The following is a 22,084-nucleotide window of genomic DNA, read 5'->3' on the forward strand; positions in this document are numbered from 1 at the left end:
CTCATTGCCATCCCTACATCCTTCTAACCAAAGGTTAGAATAAATTTTTGTGGGATTTTTTAGATTGGTCACAAGAATGGAATATTTCGATATCGATGGTGTATTGGTGTATTGTTTCAAAATTACTAAAATATAAATACTCCTTCTAAAATAATATAAGAACTACATAATTCATCCCATCTCATTAGCCAATATAAAAGGTTTATATAATAATATCATGAGCAAATGGTGAACAATAACCAAATCATTTCATATACTCATCTCAAAAATTATTCTTAAAAGAAAAAGAAAATTCAATTTTTTAGAAATAACCATGTTGAGAGACCACAATTTGACTCCTTACAATCGTTCTAAAAATAGGTCCGCGATGTGTGATGTTAAATGCCATAAAAGATTTGAGTGTGTCTTCCTCGTTACTAATTGGTTTTGAGGTGGAGTGGCACAACTCACGGTTTGACAAACCCAGTTAGAACTTTAAATGTACTTGATTAGGTTTAATTTAGAGAGGAAATTTATCAAAATGTTCGAAGTTGAAAAAATGAATAAAATACAACTCAGTCCCAATTCCATTTAGATTTGAAATAGAGTTTTCGCTTGGAATGATTAGAATAACCTTAATATTAAACCCATACGAAATAGATGATTAGTGCGTATGTTGATTTATGCACCAATATGGCTCTTAACCTTCGCAGCTGAAACCAGGAGTTAAGGCTTATGGTTCGGTTTTAGATGAGGCTTTATCTATCCTCATATATGGAAGGATTTTCAATGCAAGCGTAAAGCTTTTCACGCAAGGTATTACCTTCCTAGTGACTTTAATGAGAAAGCTTGGGAGCTCAAGCAATTAATTCCATATTAAGGTTAGAGAGTAAAGATTGGTTCTAGGTATTTGCATTGCTGCAATTCATATGTAGCAAATATTATGATATCTGCTAAGCTAAGTAATATAATATATATGCAATATAAAAGAAGTAATGTTATATATAAAATTCTCCATGTGGAATATACATGGATTGCATATATTGTGAATTTTCTGTTTTCCAGCCAACCAAATCGATAAAATTCTAGCAAATCTAACTTTTGGCAATACAATCAAAACACAATCATGATGTCTGAATTCGATAAGATTATTGTCGAGGAATGTCTATAAATTGTGGCAAACAATGCTACTCAACTTTCTTCTACTTGAACTTTCACTTATGTCTTAGTTGTAGTTGTACCCACTCAATTCATGGTGCTACCAACTTTGGAGTCAATCATCTTCTTAGCAAAAGATGGCAAACAAAATGCAGCTGAATGAACCTGAAACGGAATGTACTAGGAGTTAAAGAAGGAACATATCAATAAAAATTATGCCCTACATGAGGAGGGGTTGTCCTCCAAATTTGAGTGGCAAAGGAATTGTAGTATTGTAAACATTGATACCTCTGAGTTGTAAAACTTCAAGGGTCCTTTTGCTACGCCATAACTATCTGGATCAATTGGGTTGATTGGACTTTTGAAATTGACAGGCGGCCCCTCGGTGGAGCAAAGCAAAAAACCAATAACCCCACTGAAATTTAAAGGAAAAAAAAAGCACAAAAAAAGAAAATAAATAAATAAATAAAACAAATTAAGCAAGAAATAGAGAAAATCTTAATAGTCACATCCTAGAACGTTTACACATTGTTATTAAAATTATTATTGCTATAATTATTAAGATTTGATACTGAATTTGAGTCAAAGAAATTGAGACTCAACTTACTAGTATTATAATGGATAAGACACAAAATGAGCTTGGATTAGAATGAAAAAATGCAATAATTTAAGAAGAATATACTTGACAAGATCAATTGGGGGTTGTTAAAGCAGTCGGCAAAAAGTAGAAAGGAAGAGAGTAAAATAACAATGTTACAAAAGTAACTCAATCTTTAATTTTAATATGTCAAATTTAGTTATATATGCTCAATTATATTATGTATATTGATTGGTTTAATTTGTCTTATTTAAAAAAAAAGTTTGTCTTACCTCACAACCTTTTTTAATTAGAACAAGTGATGATAAAAGTTCCAAACCCTTCAAGAAACAAAATAATAATTACTTTGACAAATTTAGGATTTATATGTTCAACAAGAAAGTTGGTGTAACTTCTGGTTTTGACCAATAATGTACTATTGGATAGCGATATTATTACATGTTTATTCTTTCACACCGTAAATTACAAGTTGAGGTCTCCAAGGGCGTGTAAGTAATAAAAAAAGAAAAAGGAGGAAGAAGTGGAAATGTGCGTTGGAAGAGGGGCAAATTTGGATATATTTTGGTGTAGATTTTTGTTTGATAAGAAAATACAGCACAGGCAGGGGCAGCTTTAGGTAGAGCTCATAGCGTTCTAGATTTTTAGCACAAGCAAGACTTGCAAAATATATATATATATATATACACAAAATTATTTTTAAACTAACCTATTTTGTCTATATATTTAATTCCATGATTTGAGAATCTCAAAAATTCGAGTTCAATAAAGTAATCTTGACCCCCTTAAAATAAAAATAAAAAGCTCAAATAACAACTATAGCCTAAACAAGAAGAAGATTAGACCAAACAACAACAAATGAATAACATATTCAATAAAAAGCCTAGGAAAAAACAAAAAATAAAATTTTCTAATCATTCATATTCATGACTTGTTTAACCTATTCCATAAATAATCAATAATTTCATTTTTCCTAAAAAATAGTACCAAGAAAAATATTTGGGCAATGAGTTCTCCTCAACGAAGCCAACAGATCTACTCTTTTTGGCTTGTAGTGGTAGTAGCTCTGCTCTACTCAGCGGCTCGGCTCATAGTCGCAACATGTATCATTCGTTGCTCTTTGCTCCCATCTGTTTTTTTCTCCCTCCATTTTTCTCTTCTCTATCATCATTTCTCTCTCTCTCTCTCTCTCTTACTTTTATCTCAGAATTCTTAGTTTCACTTTATCTCTCACTAGTCCCTTTTTGTCTCTTCATTTTGTTAATAGTAGGGAAATTGTAAAACTTTATATATTTGCTTTTTTTTTTAATTAGATTTTGTATAATTTAAGTTTCTTGATGGCTACTATAGAAAAATTCATAGAGCCACCACTGATGCTACATATGATAGAAATGAGAGTGCATGCATATATACCTTGGATATGCAGGAACAATAGTCCATGCATATTCAACCGAGCCTTTAAATATTTGGCGACATTTTGTGACAAGCTCTTCAATGTCAAGGGAGTGAAACCAAATGCTCTCTGCTTGGATGCACAATACTCCACCAGGTCGGAGAGCTTTTGCCACAAACTCGAAGAATGAGGTTTTGAAAAGCTCATGATCAGGCCCTGAATTGTATCACACACATATGACTTCTTTAAAACACTTAACTTGAAAGGAGAAAATAAATTTCCTGAGAGAAAGAGAAAGAGAAAAAGATATACTTATTGGGTCGAATGCATCCACTATTATTGCATCATAGTTTCCTCCTGGATTAGACTCCAAAAATGCAATTCCTGTAATAAAAAAAAAAAAGAAGACAAACTGTTACATACAAAGGAACTTCCAAAGAAGGCAATATAGCAAAGCTTACGGAAACAAAATTGGACTTACCATCTCTAACATGAAGTGTGACCCGAGGATCCTCGTATCCAACTGCAACATCTGGGAAAAATTGTTTGTACACCTGAAAATGACACCAACCTTGCATGCGTATCACACAGTTTTTGTCCAAACGAAGACAGATCGAGCTACATATATATTTACACTAAGTGGAGAGAAAGCTACTTAGTTTATTCACATAATGCTCCCATGTTTAAAGGCACTTGAAATTTAATAATGATTTAAATATACCTGAACATTTTTAAAGTTTTAAGTTCATTTTTTGAGTGAGATTTTTTTATGGGGCATGGTCTGATAGGTTAATGCTTGAACAAAGACATATATATTGGGTTCCAAGATAGCAATAGATTAAAACTTTTTTAGTTCACTTTGAGTGTTCTACTTTATGATACACCAATCAAACATCCATTTTGTATTATTTATTAACTATTTGCATGCTGTGAGAGGAAGAATACATATATTGGACATATGAGATATCTTCTATACAACTGGGTGTTTATACTTACATCAACCAACATTGTGTCTATTTCACAAATATCAATCTTCTCCACAGAAGAGTGGCGAGAGGTTTCTCTAAGGATGCCACCATCTCCTCCCCCAATAAGCAATACCTAAAGCAAAAGATGATGGAGTAAATTATTACAAAGTTGGTACTATTACTAGCAAAAGCATGTTTTTGACTATCTTCTACATACTTTCCGTTGTCAAATAGTTTAAATGGGTCATATTCCTGAAAAGTTTATAAGATTGACACATTGAGTTCCCATAAGATTTTCGTGCATATCTTGAATATAATATAGAGAGAAAAACCTTTTTTGGGTTTGGAATTGAGCAAAGTGGAAGATGGCTAATCATTTCTTGGTAAGCACATTCATCTTTCTCTGTGAGTTGTAGAGCTCCATCAAGGACAAAAACTTTACCGTATGCTAATGACTGCAATAAAGTAGTCAACAATGTTTTCAAGATATGTACTTGAGTTTTGCATTAATCACACACTTTTTTACATCATAGTACTAATTTAACTCAAAGCTTGGCAAAATATATTGCATACCTGAAACACCATCATACTTTGGTATTTGGACGATCCTTGAAATAAGATTTTCTCTACCTTTAAAAAGTGAGCTTGTCCTACAAGATTATATTCATATAAAATTTGATTATGCTCCATCTGGGTGCAAGTGGAATAGACAAATTTCAAAGCCAGAATTAATAGTTAAACAACTTTTACGTTGAAACTAAGAACGCATGCGCAAGATCTTCATCAAATGTGCGATTTTTTTGGAAGCTTTGTGAGTTTTTTTCAGTATATTCTAAAAGTTTTGAGGATAAAATATTAGTCACAATCAGCTGTAATGCATCAATTAAGTTACGTCTTTGTGACGAAATAGAGGAATAGTGATTTTTCATATATATCTAGGAGCAGCCACTTGTATTGCAATTTTCTCATTAACGAATGCAGAACTAGCACTATAAGTACCATATCTAAACGTGGGACACGTGTGACACATTTATTTTTTTTTGGATGGCTATGTGTGGCACATGTTTGAGGATAAAACCAACTACATGAACCTTTACACCATCAAAAAAAAAAAAAAAAAAAAAAAAAAAAAAAAAAAAAAAAAACTACTAGGAAAGATGGACATGAAAATAAGAGGACCAAGGTGCTCCAAAAATATTCCATCATACCACACTATAATAGTACTTTGGGGGTGTGATACACTAATTATATTTGCCTTTGTCAATTCTTTCTCCGAGATGCGATGTACCTAGACATGCATAACATTGCCTTTGGTTGAGGTGAAATCTGAGGGAGAGAAGTAAAAGGGTGTTTGGTTGAGAGGAAAAAAAGGAGAGAAAATGATAAGGTCTAAGTGTTTTCTCTTTGAACCTATCAAAATCTTATCTCCCAAATTGGGTAAGGATTTGCTGTAAATAAAGTTGCAGCACTTCTTGCATATTGGTATATGTGTCAAGATATTAGAAGGACACCTGTCCATGACCAATTTAAAGAAAAATTATGTTAATTAAATTCTGCAACTTTGTTATGGACAGGTGTTTAATATCTTGACACATGTACCAATATGTAGAAAATGCTGCAACTTTGTTTGCAGCAAATCCTTACCCCTCCTCCAAAATTTGGTAGAAAATAGGAGAGGGAGAGGGGTTTAGATAGGAAGTTACCTATTTAACCTTCTCCTCCCTTCAACCAAACCTAACATTGTTTTTTTATTTTTTATTTTCCTTTTTTCAATGCATATGATTGAGTGTTTTGTTTTGTTTTTTTGGTATCCTAACAGTATTTTTTTTCCCTTTTAAACTATTAATATATATATATATATATATATTTTAATATAATAGGGACATGAGAGTAAATATATATAACTTATATTTTTTATTCTCTTATTTTTCTTCTCAACTAAACAAAAAGGTTTTCTATCCCTCTACTTTCTTATCCTCCCAAACAAAAACACATGAAGAAAAACTAAAATTTTTCTATCCCTCACTTTTCTAACCAATCAGACACTAAATATATAAGAATCCAATTATATTCCACCATTGAAACAAAATTATATCTTGTTATATACATAAATTTAATATTTTGAATTCGTCAAAAGTTTTGTAACTCAACTACTTAACGTCTCTTGATGTTTCCAATGAAGATATCCAGGATTTAAGTTCCCTTATCCCGTTGTAACTATCAAATAATAAATAAAAAAAAGCAAAAGAAAGCTTTGAATTTGGATATATAATGACTTACAGTCTTCCATAATGAGGGCATGCATGGACTTATCTCCTTTTTATGGACAAAGGGGAAATCCATCATGATAGAAATTAAATTAAGGAAGTATAAAACTGATGAGAAAGTAAAAAAAAAAAGTTATAACCTATAAATTCAGCTAAAATTTATTAACACCATAATTCATAAATATATGTATATGAACAAAGGTATAATCCAATACGTTAGAATAAATTATTTCATAGATATTGAGGCCAAAAACCTTATAGCCATATTGCCCGATACTCCCATTAAGGAGAATCTAGGTTCAAATTCCTTATCCCACTTAATTAGTGTAAATAGAAAACCTATAGATTTTGCAAACATCATTGAAAGTGAAGCCTACCTGGCCAAATTGGACAATACTCTGAAAACCAACCAGGAATGCTAGGATGTTTAAGATCACCGGGATTTTTCTTCTCCTCCTCCAACATTTCAGCAGGGACGGGTTGAGCAGTTGAGAATCCATTTTCTCCATTGTTGCTGATGATCACAGCTTCATCTTCTTTTGTCATTTTCAAGTTACAAATCCTTGAAGAATGCCGTAGAACAATGCTTGTCGTTTCCGTGAGTTTTGTTGACATTATGTGGGGCTCTTGGATACTCTGAACCACTACAAATATGTTAAAAACTCACTCTATGCGGCTTAAATAAGATATGGGAAACTATTGGACTCTTTGACTAAATTAATGTCACTTTCTTGTGTGATTTCGATGATGATTTGATGGATTCAATGTTCTCTTTGAAAGTTGAGAGATCCAAAGAAGAATTTTATTGGAAAATGGGCAGCTAGTTGGGAGAAAAAAAGAAGTATCAAATGGATCACCAAGGAAGATGCTATATAAGAGACTAGTTATATATATCATGCTTTTCTTTCAGTCATATGGTTGATTATAACTTAAGAAGTAATAATATTACACCGCACTGAATCTAAGTACACCAATCATTGCATGCCAACAAAATTCAAAGAAATATTGGTGACAGAAAATGATAACGGACATATGTGCATTCTTGCCTTCATGATTGCTTAGGTTTGTAAACAATGGGCATCTTACACCATTTTCCCTTGTTCTGACAAAATTCTATCTTTTTGATGATCTGTTGGAAACTGTTTCCCCCCCTTTTTTTTTTTTTTTTTTTTTTTTGTATTTGATATAATGAAGAATAAAAGAAAAAAAAAAAGTTTTCTGTAGTTGAGGGAAAACTAAACCAAAAGAAGTGGGAAACTTATTGTCATTTTCCAATTTGTGTCCTAATTCCATCCATTTCTTTACGATGCCAAACACCACTATCACCACCGTTGCCACTCCAATGACACCATCACTGCTACCACTGCCCACAACACAGCTACCACCACTACCACCATACTATCTTCGACGCAGAGAGGGCTCAAGGCCAAGGCCAAAGTGCTGGGTTGGTGGGGCCAGGACATTTTCTTTTCTCTCCTCAACCCACCCAACCCTCTCACTTTGCCATCGGTGGCCATCATGTTCATCACATCACCTTTTTCAACACTGTTGTCACCACGCCTCCATCAAAGATTTCTTTTTTTTTTTTTGAAAAAATCTATTTGATTAGACTAAGTAAATAAGGGGAATGGAATCCATATATTTTTTTTCATGAAAAAATTGAACATAATATCACTAAGTTACAAGAGTTTTAAATCTTAACAAGTCAAAAATTTAATTAACATCTTGGTATTGACCTCATTTATAATAATCAAAAGCTTGACTAACATCTTATCGATTCATTTTTTTTAAGCTACAACTTGATGTGAATTTAAAAGTGAAAACTCTGTTGAGAGGGGCTTGTGCATAAAATATTAATTATGCTTATATAGAATTAAGAAAATATCTGGTTTTCATCTTATTATTGTTTTATTTACATTAAAAAATGAGTGATAAAAATTAAAGCAGTTGAAAATACATGGTTAGGAATTATGATTGTTATTAGTACCATACCCTCAATATATACTATTTTTATTGGTCTCCTTGTGCCAAATTTTTCTTCATTTAATTTTTTTAATGGAAAATTTTCTTTATTATAGAATTTAATAGTTACATGAGGATGTGAGATTTCAATCCAAAGACAAAAGTTATGGCACAAAAACTAAAATTTTTTATTCTCACACATTCACCATTTCAAATCTATATTTATATGTTAAAATGTGAACATTTTTGCCTATTATTGATATATATATATGTGGAATAATATATATAAACAAGTGTAAAAGAATAATTAGCCCAAAAACTGTCTCTATAGACAATAGTGTGAAAAAGTTGGTAGAGGTTTGGTCAATGGGCTTTTACATTCCAATTATAGTCCTTACAGACTAAAATCACCGTCATTAAATAGTATCACAATTTAAGTAGTGTTATGAACACAACAAAAAATCTTAACAATCTCACAAAATTTCTAAATTAGCATACCACATCATTAAAAAAAATTTAATTAACGGTTGTGGTGGACTCATTCATAAGTTAACTTGCCAATTTAAAAATATTGGGAAATTGTTGTAGTATTTATTTATTATTTATTAATGTTTGTTTGTTTGCCCTAACACTGCTTTCACATTTTTAGGAAAAAAAGAAGAAGTTAAAAGTGGCTGTATTTAAGAAGTCGCAATCCATTGACTTTCCTATGAAAACGATGCACGTGGTTTGCTCAGCTATTTGCCTATTTGACTATCTCCAATGTTTTTGTTTTTTTTTGTGATTGTCTCTACCTAACAGTGTTCGAGTGGCTTTTGTCTCTACCATGAATTTTGGATTTTTTTTAATGCTATTCTAACCTTCTTAGACTTTTTACCCCCGAATTAAATGAGTATACAAATCCCTGTGGGCCAAACCCATCTCTGCTTTGGCAAAAAACCCAAGAGGGGATGGCAGAGATGGGAACAAAAATGTGGGCTAGAAGGTTAGAGACTATGAATAAAATTATCATTCCGAATTGAGCAAGATGAGTCCAAAAGTGATATGGTTTCAGCAACAATCTCTAATTTCCCAATCAAAATAATTTAGAACTTGATTTATTGTATTGATCTGTAAATCAGCCTCTCCAAGATTACATATTATATTGGACTTTTGAAATTGAAATATAATTCATGTATGTGAATGTCATTTTTTTAAACGTTTGGAGAGGAGTGTCATTTCGTGAAATATTGAGAGAGATTGACATGTAATTTGTCCTTCTTTCTTTTAGCTCAATAATCACTCAAAAGCTTATGAATTTCCCACTTCTCAAATCCTGCACATCTTCCACATTGAAGTCAAATTCCACACTTACAAAAGACATTTGTAAAATTGATTTAAGGTAAAGTTCATTGTTTTCACTTTCCAATATTGGTATCAGAGTGCACTAAGTGTTTCTCATTTTACTTACGTCTAAATGTTTTCTTGACGAGAAAACATGAAAAGAAACCATGTATTTTTAATCTGCATTTTTTTTTTCTTTCAAAATGAGTCTCACAAGCACACACCCAATTTCATTGAGTTAGCCCACAATACACACGCGCGCACACTCACACACACACATATATATATATATACACACACTGTGGATAATAATGCAGAACTATGCCCTTAAAAATTTCATGGCCATTTGTGGTGTGGTTTGAGAGATAAATTAGACCCTATTTTTGCAACCCAAAACTTTGTGCCCCGTTTTTGATGAAATAAATCGGTTATTTTGGAAAAACAACTGCATGGCTAGAATCTACATCCTATAAGCTTTTCCAAAGGTATATGATTTGCTTGATTTGAATAAGAATTAAGAGAGTTATGATAGATCGAAGTTAGAGTCAAAATTTGACAATTTTCTAAAATAAGGGATTCTAGAGGTTGAAGAAGACCATCTAGAATCATGCCCCCTCTTGGCCAAGGGAGATTATGCTCCACCCCCTTGGTAGAATGACCGAATGGTTGGCCTATCTAGATTTGTAGGTTCTTGATAGACTTTCATTTATTTTTTTCATAATTTTTATAATATATTATTTGTTTGAAATTAATTTATTGTTTATTACAATTAAAGAAAGGGCTGTGAGAGCAAGTGCAACCAGAAAAGAAAAATTAATATTTTTGCATGAAAATTTCAAATGTTTGATTCTAAATATTTTGGCAGTGGGGGGGGGGGGGTGTAATATGTTAAATTAAAATTGTTCTTGATGTAATTTTGGAAGCCTAAGTTGATGAGCATTGTTTGTTTCTGACAATGCCCATATATTATATCTAAAAATTGAAGAGTATCATTTAATGTTGTTATACTCTTGTTGAGCCTAAGGGTCATCAAATAGCCCATGACCCATGGACTGGCCCAGTAGCCCGCTAGCCCACCAGGCTAATGGGCGGCCCGGCCCGGTAATATCGAAACCCGTGGGCAGCCCAGTAGCCCAATGGGACAGGCTATGGGTTGGTTTCTTTACCCATGGGCGCCCAGTGGGCCAGCCTGTTAGCCTAGCCCGTTAGCCCAGCCCCTTAGTCCGACCCGTTGTCCAAAATTTATAACAAAATAATTTGGGGGTTGGGTGGGTGAGGGATTGAACTTTAGACATTATAAAAACTTTAAGACCACACACCTAACCACTAAATACTTGGAATGATTGTGATACAATATGCATAATAAATATATATATTTTGGTATTAGTCTAGTAGCTTTGATTTTTAAAACAAAGTTACTAAAATGACTATTGCCCTACCTCTGTGCCTTTGGAAAGAAAGTCATTTTTTCCTTTGATAAATTCCAATTCTTTCCTTACAAGTTACAATCATAGCAGAAATTTCTTTAAAACAAAAAAGGCTTACCGTTGGTTGGAAGAAATTCTTTCCTTAATGAGTTGATATTTGATTCTTCATATATTTCCTTAAAGAATTGATATTTTATGCCTCAAATATTTCCTTTAAGAATTGATATTTGATTCTTCAAATATTTAAATATTTGAAGAATCAAATATTGTTCAACCTAGTTGGGATGTACACATTTTGTAGTGATGCAACTATTTTCAATCTAATATATTCATGAAAATTTCAATGTACGTATTTATTCTTATCAATACAAGTTAATTAATCCTATTTTAGTACCTTTTTAAGAGGTATGTCTTAGTATTTTTTTTAATAGAATCTTTTTAGTAGATTTAATTGTTCAATTTGATAGTTTGTAATAATATATAATTATAATTATTTTGGTTAAATTTTTATAACCCCATTGAAGACCTGTTAAAAATGCCCATGGGTAGCCCATTAAACCCATCTTACTAGCCCAGTCCGCTAAAGCCCAAGTGGGCATTGCCCATGGGTAGGGCCATGGGCTAGGTTTTTCCATCCAGCCCGGCCCGACCCAGCCCATTGACTAGTCAACAGCCCATTAAGCCCAGCCCATTAGACCCATGGGCCAAGTAAAAACGGGCCGGGTTGGCCCGGCCCGGCCCATTGATGAGGCCTAGTTGAGCCACATCATTGGCAATGCCACCATTTTTTCCTCTAATCTTTTTTTATAATATTAAAAAAATTAAGATTAATGAATTGAAGTAAGAGTAATCTTTTCAAAAAAAAGAAAAAAGAAAAGTGAAAGTGGTTATTTTTAAATTAAAGTAGATGAATGTGTAAAGGTAACGCATATATAAAGTTAAAATTTTCCAAGATTTTATTATTAAAAAAAAAATGGTCTAAAATGAATGTGTAAAGTCAATTAGTTAACATATTTAATATTAGCAAAAAATTCGAAGAACAAATCAATAAAAAAGAAATGGTGATGTGGCCAATGATTTAGTCCATTTGGTTTAATTCGGTCCACTTCGGTCCATTACAGTCCATTTTAGTCCATTTGATCTATTTCATTGCACTTACTCTTCTTCTTTTTTATTTTATTTTATTTATTTTTTTATAGAATAAGTGCACTTACTTAAGAATGAGAAAAACAATATTTGAGTTGAGAGTACCTATTCTAAATCCAAATTTATTAAAAAATATAGATGGCAAAAAGTAATAATATTATTTTTAATTGTTTAACTTAATGATTTGTAGTATTATCATTCTTTATGTTTTTTTCCCATGTATGATATTAGTATTTTTAGTTTTTGAGTGAATTATAAAATTTTAGTGTTTTCTTATGATATAATTTGAATTTGAAGATCAATTGATGATTTAAAAAAAATATTTATAAAGGGATAAGGAAACTTTAAATTTATGATATTAAGTTTAGTATCAAGTTTTTGATGAGTTGGATATTTTCACTAAATGAAACCTTTTAGTTGCCGAAAATCTTTGTTGAATAAAAAAAGGAAATAATATTCAAGCCTATAGATATGGAAAGCATAATTTATCAAAGTGTATCGATCAAATTTTGGACTTATTAGACCAAATTTATGAGAAATTATTAGGTTCACCGAAGGATTGTTGAAGTGATCCTCCATGATCTTCTCAACCGATAAAACGTTGTCATTTATTCAAATGTGATGTCACCTAGTAATTTATTATTTATTATATTTAGATTAGGAAGCTGACTTACACATTCACATAGGTGGTTTCGTTTCATTGGTTGAAATGATCATTTCGACAGTCCTTCCGATGGATGTAATAATTTTTTCAAATTTAGATATAGGTATAAAAGAAATTGTTAAAATGAGTTCCAATTAGTTTAACTTGTAAATTTTTTGATAATTGAATAAAAAATCTGTAATTCAATCTACACTTACACCAAAAATTAATTGGTATTTTGGTCTAATATTACAAAGTGAACAACCATTCAAAGCAAATACCATACTTTGAAATTCTATAATAATAAAAAAAAATGTTGAAATAATTAATGAGTTTACATTAACAATTACCTTATTAGTTAAGTTAGCTATTTTGGCGGGCAATCCTCGTTCAAGACATCTTAACTGTCGTTTGAAGAACACCGAGAAAACCTCTGCAACTTCCATTTGCTGTCCACAATCTCTCTCTCCTTCAATGGAAAATGCATAGCATTCACCCTCTACCCGCTGCTTCCCCTCACGTCCGACACTTCCCGAAATCCTTCTCTCTCCGCCGCAAGGTCCCATGGTGGCACCAAGTCCTCGACCCTGGTTCCGAAATCGTGACCCGATGGAACTTCATCTTCCTCGTCACCTCTCTCCTCACCTTATTCCTCGACCCTCTCTACTTCTTCCTCCCCGTCATCGGCGGCCCCGCCTGCATGGAAATCGACTACAACCTAAGCATCGTCTTCACTGTCTTCAGGACCATTGCCGACCTCTTCCACCTCCTCCACATGATCATGAAGTTCCAAACCGCATTCGTCGCCCCAAGCTCCCGTGTCTTCGGCCGCGGCGAGCTTGTTATGGACCGCTCTGCCATTGCCGCCCGGTATTTGAAGTCCAACTTCATCATTGATCTCGCCGCCACCTTGCCTCTACCTCAGGTGGGTCATTCAATTATCATTCAAAGTTTACAAATTTAGCTGATTTTGGTTTCAATGTGGTACCTAGTATCTAATGCTTCGATTCAATAAGCAGTGTTTTTTTTTATTGCCCAGGTGGAGATTATGTTAATATTAGTAATATACAACAAGATAAACAGCTTTGCAGATCTAATGTGGACCTGACTGTATCACATTTGTTAATTTGTGCATACCAACATATATAAAGGAATTTTACAACACTGTTGAATTTTGTATTCATACTTTGTTTTTGATTTGGCAGATTGTGATATGGTTTGTAATTCCGGCACTAAAAACCCGGACAGCTGATTATGCGAACCACACTATTTCTCTGATTGTTTTCATCCAGTATGTTCCTAGATTTTTTGTTATTTTCCCTTTGCACCGGCGGATTATTAAAAATTCTGGAGCTATAGCCAAGACTGCTTGGGCAGGGGCAGCATACAATCTCGCTCTCTATATTTTAGCTAGCCATGTAAGCACTAAATTACATTTCCTCATTTTTGCTTCCACTCTTATATGAAAATGCTGAAGTTACAACTGTTTTTTTTTTTATTTACAAAAAGCTTACAAATTGATGTGACAATGAATGTGACCAGTGCCAAATCAACAATAATAGTACACAAAGTTCGAAATTACTATTTTGTTGTGAAATTTATAATAGCTTTCGGATCACTCGACTTATGTATATATCTTGCTTAGTATCTCAATACAATCTCCGACTCTGTCAGTGCAGATTTTTGGAGCTTCGTGGTATGTCTTATCCATTCAGCGGCAGCATCAGTGCTGGAGTATGGAATGCAGCAAGGAGAGGAATGCCACACGCTCTCCATCTTGTAATCCTACGTTTCTTGATTGCAGTAGCTTGAACAATCCTGAACGCCGTTTTTGGCTGAGTGTCACTAAAGTGCTCACTAATTGTGATGCTCAAAATGATGACTATTTTCAGTTCGGACTGTTTGCTGATGCTTTCACTAATGATGTTGCTTCTTCCAATATCATTGAGAAGTACTTTTATTGCCTCTGGTGGGGTTTGAGGAATTTAAGGTATGCTTAGCTGATCTCACATTTTTAAGTACTGGCTGAACCTGATTTAGTTTCTGTTTCCTTTAATGCAGCCAAGTTTTATCTATTTGGATACCTTACTGTTTGTTTGTTGAGAAAGCCTTTCACAACTTCTTACAAGTATTATTTTTTGGGTTCTGCATTTGAGTCATTGACTAAAATCAGTAGTCCTTCAATACTAAATTGGCACAGATATAGCATAGAGAGAATTTTAGTAGTCATTTGAGAATTCATGGATTATGTTATTTGGGGTAATTTTAATGCATTTTTGGTATCTGACCAGTCCTTTCTTGTTGGTTCTTGAATAACTATATCATGATGTGTGGTTTTTGTGGTATTTTCTTTTATCAGCTCATATTGATGGAATTATTCTCATAAACTTTCAACTTCGGCACCTGGAATAAACTTTATGACACAAATGCCTAAGGGTCCTTGGGTTTCTATGTCAGATTTCATCTTGGTTTGAGGATCAAGATTCAGGGAGAGAGAAATTTTTTTACTTTTGAGTTCTTGGAATTGCATTTCTCATTAACTGATTAGAGGCTTTTTGGATGCAATTGATGGTCAAATTTAGGTTCAACTTAGGATCAAGAAGCAAATAGTGGATGCGTATTTACATGCTTAAGCCACAAGAGTTGGCTAAAAGAAATCAAAAGTTGTCTTGCTGATTGCATTGACTTACATTTCTAGATGAACTTACACTCTGGAAAACCTTGCATTTTTGTTACTTAGTTATTTAATCAATACATCTGAATTTATTTCCTATAACTGGATGATTCACAATTTTCTCAACTTTAAAAGACGTTTGACAATTATTAAAGAAAATAATGAAACCAAAAGAGTATGTCACAAATGATTTCTAGGTTTTATTGTTAAATTCAATTTGTGATTAGTTCTTAGCTTCATTTGAATTTCCAGTTTGTTACTGGAATCTCTCTCTAGCTGATTTAGGTCTGAGAAACAGAAATTAACATTGTTGAAATACCACCTTATTTGTGGTTATGCTAATAGATTGCTCAATGATGTTGTCATATGCAGTTCATATGGACAAAATTTAGCGACAAGCACTTTTATGGGTGAAATATTGTTCAGCATTCTTATTTGCTTAGCTGGTCTTGTTCTATTCTCGCACCTCATAGGAAACATGCAGGTATTATTTTCCCTATGTTGAATAATTTATCTATATCGATATGTTTTTGCTTATTCATAACTTTTGGACCACCACCATCATCTTTTAGTATATGCTAGCTGAAGCTGGCATAGCACAGTGATGCAGGCATTGCATATGAGAGACAGGAGTTGGTTGGGGGCTAGTTTAGTTTTGAAAACAATAGTTCCCTTCATGACACTGAATTGCTGAATTTGGTGAAACAGATGCGATTATGATTTTATTTCAGTTCTGCTAGTTGTGAAATTTTGATTATTTGTGGTTTTCTTGAAGAACTATCTACAATCTACAACAGCAAGACTAGAAGAATGGAGGGTCAAACGAAGAGATACAGAGGAGTGGATGAGGCACCGTCAACTACCTCCAGAACTACAAGAACGTGTTCGTCGGTTTGTTCAATACAAATGGATTTCCACCAGAGGTGTAGATGAAGAATCCATTTTGCGCTCGTTACCTTTGGACACTCGGCGTGATATTCAAAGACATCTATGTCTGGCCCTTGTTCGCCGTGTAAGTCTTTTTTGCATAATATTCTTTGCAAGTAACAATGGTTTTGAGGAAAAATATGTAACTAGTAGCTGAAATTTCATTTGCACTACTTTGGCAATAATACCTTTAAAATATTAAGAGTAACAAAACCTAGCTCTATCTGTATTTTAGACTGGAGGGGAAAACTTGCTGTAGCTCATTTGTAATGAGATTTTCAGTAGCATCTTATATCATAAATGACTTTTTAAGTTGTTAAGCAACTACAAGGAAATCTTCTTTAGCGGCAACAAAAATTCATTAGCAATTATTTAATACAACGATGAAACTGAAGAGCTTAATGTACAGCCTGCTTGGATGTTAAATAAAATAGATACTAAAAAGCATATATGATAATCAGACACCATATACTTCTAGTGTCTATATAAGGTGTTTTGGTCTTATCTACTTTTGTCTACTTAACCATATAAGCTTGTCCTGCAAAGGAGGAGAAGAGTAGCTTTCTTAATTGCAAGTTCCCCAAGATTCTTGTTCTTAACAACATGGAGTTACTAGACTGTCTCAACTACATGTATCTGTCATGCTATATTATGAAAACAGCCTAGGACATGGAAGAAGGAATATGAACTTTTTACTTAGCATCCTTGGATTTGGCTATTTGGGAGTTAGAGGAATTTGACATATTGAACATGCACATGCCCGCAAAATTTTATTTAACTGAGTAATGTTAATGTCAGCCGCAAATTGGGAGAGGATTTAAAGCTATTTAGAATTTGTATAATCCTGATCCACAAATACAAGTGGAAAGGAAAAATTCATGTATCAGATATCCAAGAATTATTTAAGTCTGATCATTACTTTTATTTTACTTGGGGGTAGCCAAAACATACTATAGTGAATTTCAGGTGTACAAATTTGTGCTTCATCCTTCACATTCATGGCAATATCATCAAGGTCCATTACTGTGGACAACTTGTTTGAGACAATAATTCACCATTTGGGTATTTGATTTGTTTAAGTTTATACCAGAACATATGGGGCAATACCTTAACTTATGTAGTTCACTCTTATTATGCTGATGATATTGCCTATCTGGATCCAGTGAATCAAAAACGAAAGTTTTATTTTTCAGGTTCCTTTCTTTGAACAAATGGATAATCAGCTCCTAGATGCGATATGTGAACGCCTTGTCTCATCCTTGAATACCAAAGAAACATACATAGTTCGGGAGGGTGACCCAGTGAATGAGATGCTATTCATCATCAGAGGCCAACTAGAGAGCTCTACAACCAATGGTGGAAGGTCAGGATTCTTCAACTCGATTACCCTCAGGCCTGGTGACTTTTGTGGTGAGGAGTTACTGACATGGGCTCTAATGCCCACCTCTAGCCTCAACCTTCCATCCTCAACTCGAACAGTCAAGTCCCTAACTGAAGTTGAGGCATTTGCGCTCAGAGCTGAAGACCTCAAGTTTGTTGCCAGTCAGTTTAAGCACCTTCACAGCAAGAAACTCCAGCATGCTTTCAGGTACTACTCCCACCAGTGGAGAACTTGGGGAGCTTGCTTTCTGCAAGCTGCATGGAGACGGTACATGAGAAGAAAGAAGGAAATGGAGTTGGCAAGACAAGAGGACAACTACCATGGACACGGTTGGGACCAAGAATTCAGCTATTGGGATGGATCAAACGATTATAAGGATGATGGCGCTGGCGGATCATCAGTGGACAAAGCACAGCAATTGGGAGCTACAATATTGGCTTCAAAGTTTGCAGCAAACACTAGAAGAGGGATTCAACAAAAAGCTGATGCCACCACCTTGCAAATGCCCAAGTTGTTTAAGCCAGAAGAGCCTGACTTCTCTACAGACCAAGAAGATAGTTGACTTGTATAAGAACCATATTATTATCACAAAATAGAGTATCCAAAAGGTATGCTAGTAATATTTATATAATCTTCTGTTCTGCATACCAAGAAGATAGCTGACTTGTACAAGAACCAATTTTTATTCATTCTCCTTGTTTTGGTCATTTACAAACAATAGAACCCTTTCACTTCTTACTTCAATTATCTTCCATGACAGGTGATTTTTCTTACATGGATATTTATATTCACATCATTTTAGGCAAAAGGAATTGTTTGGCAAAGAAGATTGCAAGATATGTGATCATCTTGATGTGGATCAGCCATGCATATGTTAGTTTTATCTTTGAAATCACTTTTTGCATTCTAGATATTCCTTTCAATGCCTTTTTTTTAGATGAATGAGAAATATTTTTATAAACTACTAAAGACTAAAAAGCAATGTACAGTTACTATCTCAACTCACAGACCAAAAGAACTCCTAGTAAAGAGCAGCTATACAATTGCATGCCACAGTAAAGGACAAAAAACACACATAAGGAATAGGTAGCCTTTGTAAAATCACCCTACCAGCAACCAAAATCTAAACAAACCCCATTTAAGAAATGCTCTGCAAAATCTTCAAGCTGAAACTCTAAGTATTGCAATGACTCTGTTCGAGAGAGAGCCTTCATATTTCAAAATGATTTCCTCTGTGCCAAAACCCTTTCCATGGATAATTGCATTTCTCTGATGCCAAATATCGTAGATTGCTCCTAAAGCTAGCTTAAACACCACAGCTTGGAGAGATTTTCCCCTACACTTCCCCACATGTGATGTCTTCCCATACAAACTTGGGAGCCCAGAGATGGCAGTACCTCATTAACTCTTTCCAAATTCTGCTAAATAAAGAGCACTAAAAAAAAGTGATCTCTACTTTCAACATTATTTCTACAAAAAACACAATTCTGATCACCCTTATAGCCCCACTGAAGCATTCTTTCTTGAGCACTAAGTCTGTTTCCATAGCCAGCCAACGATGGAAGGACTGCCTTGGTATTGCTTGAGGGAACCAAATTAATTCCCACCGTTTAACAACTGGAAGTTTGGCTCTAATGTTTTCCCGAGTCTCTGCACTTGTGTAATGACCCGATTTTGAGGGGATCCACACTGCCTGATCTAAGTCACCAATAGAAATCAAATTAAGATTGCTTTGTATTAGCACCGAATTGTCTGATCTTTCAGGCTTCCAATACAATTCTTTACTTCTTATCACACTTGAGACCCTTGCAAGTAAAAGTACTAGCAGAATCATATATCATTCTTGTGCCATATTTCTGAATTAGAACTCCATCTGGATGCCACCAATCATGTCAAAGGAAAATGTTGCCACTTGTCCCCGCTTCAAATCTCACCAAGGGTCTGACTAAATTTCTAAGATTCAAGATTTTCCTCCACACCCAGGAACTATTTTGAGGAGCTTACACATCAGAAGCTTTTTCCTTTTACAAGATAGGAGTGAACTCAGGCCACCCAGATGGAACCAGTTCTTGCAAACAGGTTCCAAATGTGTCTCAGAATTGCAGCTTTGTTCTACTCCTCCACCCTTTCCAGTTTTCAAGCCTAAACCCCCTTCTCTTTTGGCTTGCACGCTCCATCCCATGAGACTTTAGCCCCAAGAGCCAAGGCATGCTTTCCATGCCACAAGAAGCTATCAAAATTTTGTTCTAAAGCTTTAACAATCTTCTTTGGCAAATTAAAGATGCAAGACCAGTATAACTGAAGGCTGAACAGAACCGATTGTTACAACTGGAGTCTTCCTGAAAATGATAAGCTCTTTGCTGCCCATGAGTCAATCCTTCCTGCTATCTTGTCCAGGAGAGGCTGACAATCTTTAGCATTTAACGTTCCTGAAATTAAGGGAACCCGAAGATATCTCACAGGTAATGAACCTACCTTAAACTGGAGAGTATCAAGAATTTATTTCTTTAAACCTTCTGTCAGTGCAGCACAAAAGACATCACTTTTCTTTGCATTTGCAGTCAGACCAGACAGATTTTTAAATTCCTCTAGGATAAGTTTTATCAGCTGAATGGACTTTAGATCAGCACCTGAAAAAGACCATTTAATCATCTGCAAAACATAGATGTGTTAGCTTCAGATCAGCACATCTTGGATGAAATTTAAACTGTGTTTCTGTACTGATTGCTGCATCAGGCTGGAGAAGACTTCCATGGCTAAAACAAAAAGAAAAGAAGGTGATAATGAATCACCTTGTCTTAAACCCTTTGCACCCCCCAAAAGAACAAGCCAGACTACCATTAAAAGCAGCAGAAAAGTTGGGAGTTGTGGTACAAACCTTCACCCAATCCACTAACCTGTCAGGCACCCCATTAGCTTTCAAGCAGTGCAGTATAATTTCTCAGTGAACAGTGTCATAAGCCTTCATGAGGTCACTTTTTTCTCTGTGATAATTTTTTACAAGCTCTTGAGCTAACAACACATTCTCAGAAAGACTTCTGTTAGAAATGAAAGTTGTATGGCTGCCGCTTGCTACATCATTCAAACATGGCTTCATCCCATTAGCAGGAAATTTGGTGATACAATTATAGATGATGTTGCAGTAGGAAATAGGTCTGAATTCACCCATAATTGAAGATTTTTTTACCTTAGGAATCAGGGTTATTATAGTGGCATTCACCTCTCCTAGCAACTTACCAGTTTAAAGAAAGATTGAATTGCACTCACAAAATCCTGCTGAATAATGGACCAAGCCTTTTGAAAGAACAATGCAGTAAATCCATCAGGCCCTGGGGACTTGTATCCATTAATTGAAAACAAAATTTTCTGGATCTCAGAAGGATAACCTCAGCAATCATGCATTCTCAGTGTCTGCTTGAAACTCTGCCTTGCTAGAGAGAAGATACTCTGTTTTGCATCCTCAGAAAAAAACATTCAAAGGAGGACCCAAGAGATTTTTAAAGAAATCTACAGCCTAATCCGTCAATTGATGAGGCTCATCCACTTTAGCACCAGCACTGCCATAGAGATACCTGATAGTGTTTCTTGCATTCCTCAACTTGATCACCTTGTGGAAAAAAGAAGAATTCTGGTCACCTAAGTTTAACCACTTGTTTCTGGATTTTTGCTTCATGAAAGCCTCTTCTTCATTTCTAATGGCTGTATACTGATGAAGACACTCCTTTTCCTTATTATTAAGCTCAGCACTACCAGGTTTTAGCAATGAATTGTTATGACCCGGGATGATGTGCTGGATAATAAATTATTTTTTGAATTAGAAGTATTTAAATTTTGGCTTAGTGATATATCTTTATCTGAATAAGGTAGTAGTAGATTAGTATTGTTATTTACTTGTATTCAAATTGATTCCTATGTTTTAAGATTTGTTGATGAGGTTCTCTCATCTTAGTCTATTTATGTAAGTTGAACCCATAATGAGTTTCATGCAGAAAACTAACCAAAACATCTATTCTCTCTCTCAAAATTCAAGAGGGTAGTTACCTCAAATCGACTAATCTATCTTTTAACTATCCCGGTTCACATCATAAATCCTCCTGTACAAGGTCCAGCTGAAACTTAGCTTGCTCAAATTTCTGAGAAATGCATCCAAACTCGTCCTTGTTCACATTTTTTAGGATCCCTTTAACTGCTTTCAGCTTCGAGCAAAACTAAAACATAGGCACTCCAGTGACATTTATCTC

At 34.3% G+C, this 22,084-nt stretch overlaps 2 protein-coding genes across 2 annotated transcripts; one reads left to right on the forward strand and one right to left on the reverse strand.

The window, feature by feature from the left end:
• Positions 1–963: 963 nt before the first annotated feature.
• On the reverse strand, positions 964–7,226 carry LOC126703115 (spermidine synthase 2-like). The gene is made up of 9 exons (XM_050402034.1): positions 6,738–7,226; positions 4,667–4,743; positions 4,426–4,548; positions 4,122–4,226; positions 3,607–3,679; positions 3,438–3,509; positions 3,146–3,341; positions 1,426–1,552; positions 964–1,302 (listed from the first exon to the last, which is right to left on the reverse strand). The coding sequence occupies exons 1-9, from the start codon at positions 6,973–6,975 to the stop codon at positions 1,225–1,227; spliced, it is 1,089 nt and encodes a 362-aa protein (XP_050257991.1). The 5' UTR covers positions 6,976–7,226; the 3' UTR covers positions 964–1,224.
• Positions 7,227–13,326: 6,100 nt separating this feature from the next.
• Positions 13,327–18,587, forward strand: LOC126703116 (probable cyclic nucleotide-gated ion channel 16). The gene is made up of 6 exons (XM_050402035.1): positions 13,327–13,786; positions 14,067–14,279; positions 14,541–14,851; positions 15,908–16,019; positions 16,311–16,547; positions 17,656–18,587. Exons 1-6 carry the CDS (start codon positions 13,343–13,345, stop codon positions 18,403–18,405), a joined length of 2,067 nt encoding a protein of 688 aa, XP_050257992.1. The 5' UTR covers positions 13,327–13,342; the 3' UTR covers positions 18,406–18,587.
• Positions 18,588–22,084: the final 3,497 nt, after the last annotated feature.

Source organism: Quercus robur, chromosome 10 (genome assembly GCF_932294415.1).
Source record: "Quercus robur chromosome 10, dhQueRobu3.1, whole genome shotgun sequence".
Lineage (NCBI taxonomy): Eukaryota > Viridiplantae > Streptophyta > Magnoliopsida > Fagales > Fagaceae > Quercus > Quercus robur.

Coding starts and splice junctions, on each gene's coding strand:
- LOC126703116 (XM_050402035.1), top strand. CDS start 13,343: ATGCATAGCATTCACCCTCTACCCGCTGCTTCCCCTCACGTCCGACAC. Junction 14,280..14,540: donor TCTATATTTTAGCTAGCCAT/GTAAGCACTAAA, acceptor CTGTCAGTGCAG/ATTTTTGGAGCTTCGTGGTA. Junction 16,548..17,655: donor GTCTGGCCCTTGTTCGCCGT/GTAAGTCTTTTT, acceptor TTTATTTTTCAG/GTTCCTTTCTTTGAACAAAT.
- LOC126703115 (XM_050402034.1), bottom strand. CDS start 6,975: ATGTCAACAAAACTCACGGAAACGACAAGCATTGTTCTACGGCATTCT. Junction 4,549..4,666: donor AAAGTATGATGGTGTTTCAG/GTATGCAATATA, acceptor ACTTTATTGCAG/TCATTAGCATACGGTAAAGT. Junction 3,342..3,437: donor GGATGCATTCGACCCAATAA/GTATATCTTTTT, acceptor GATACAATTCAG/GGCCTGATCATGAGCTTTTC.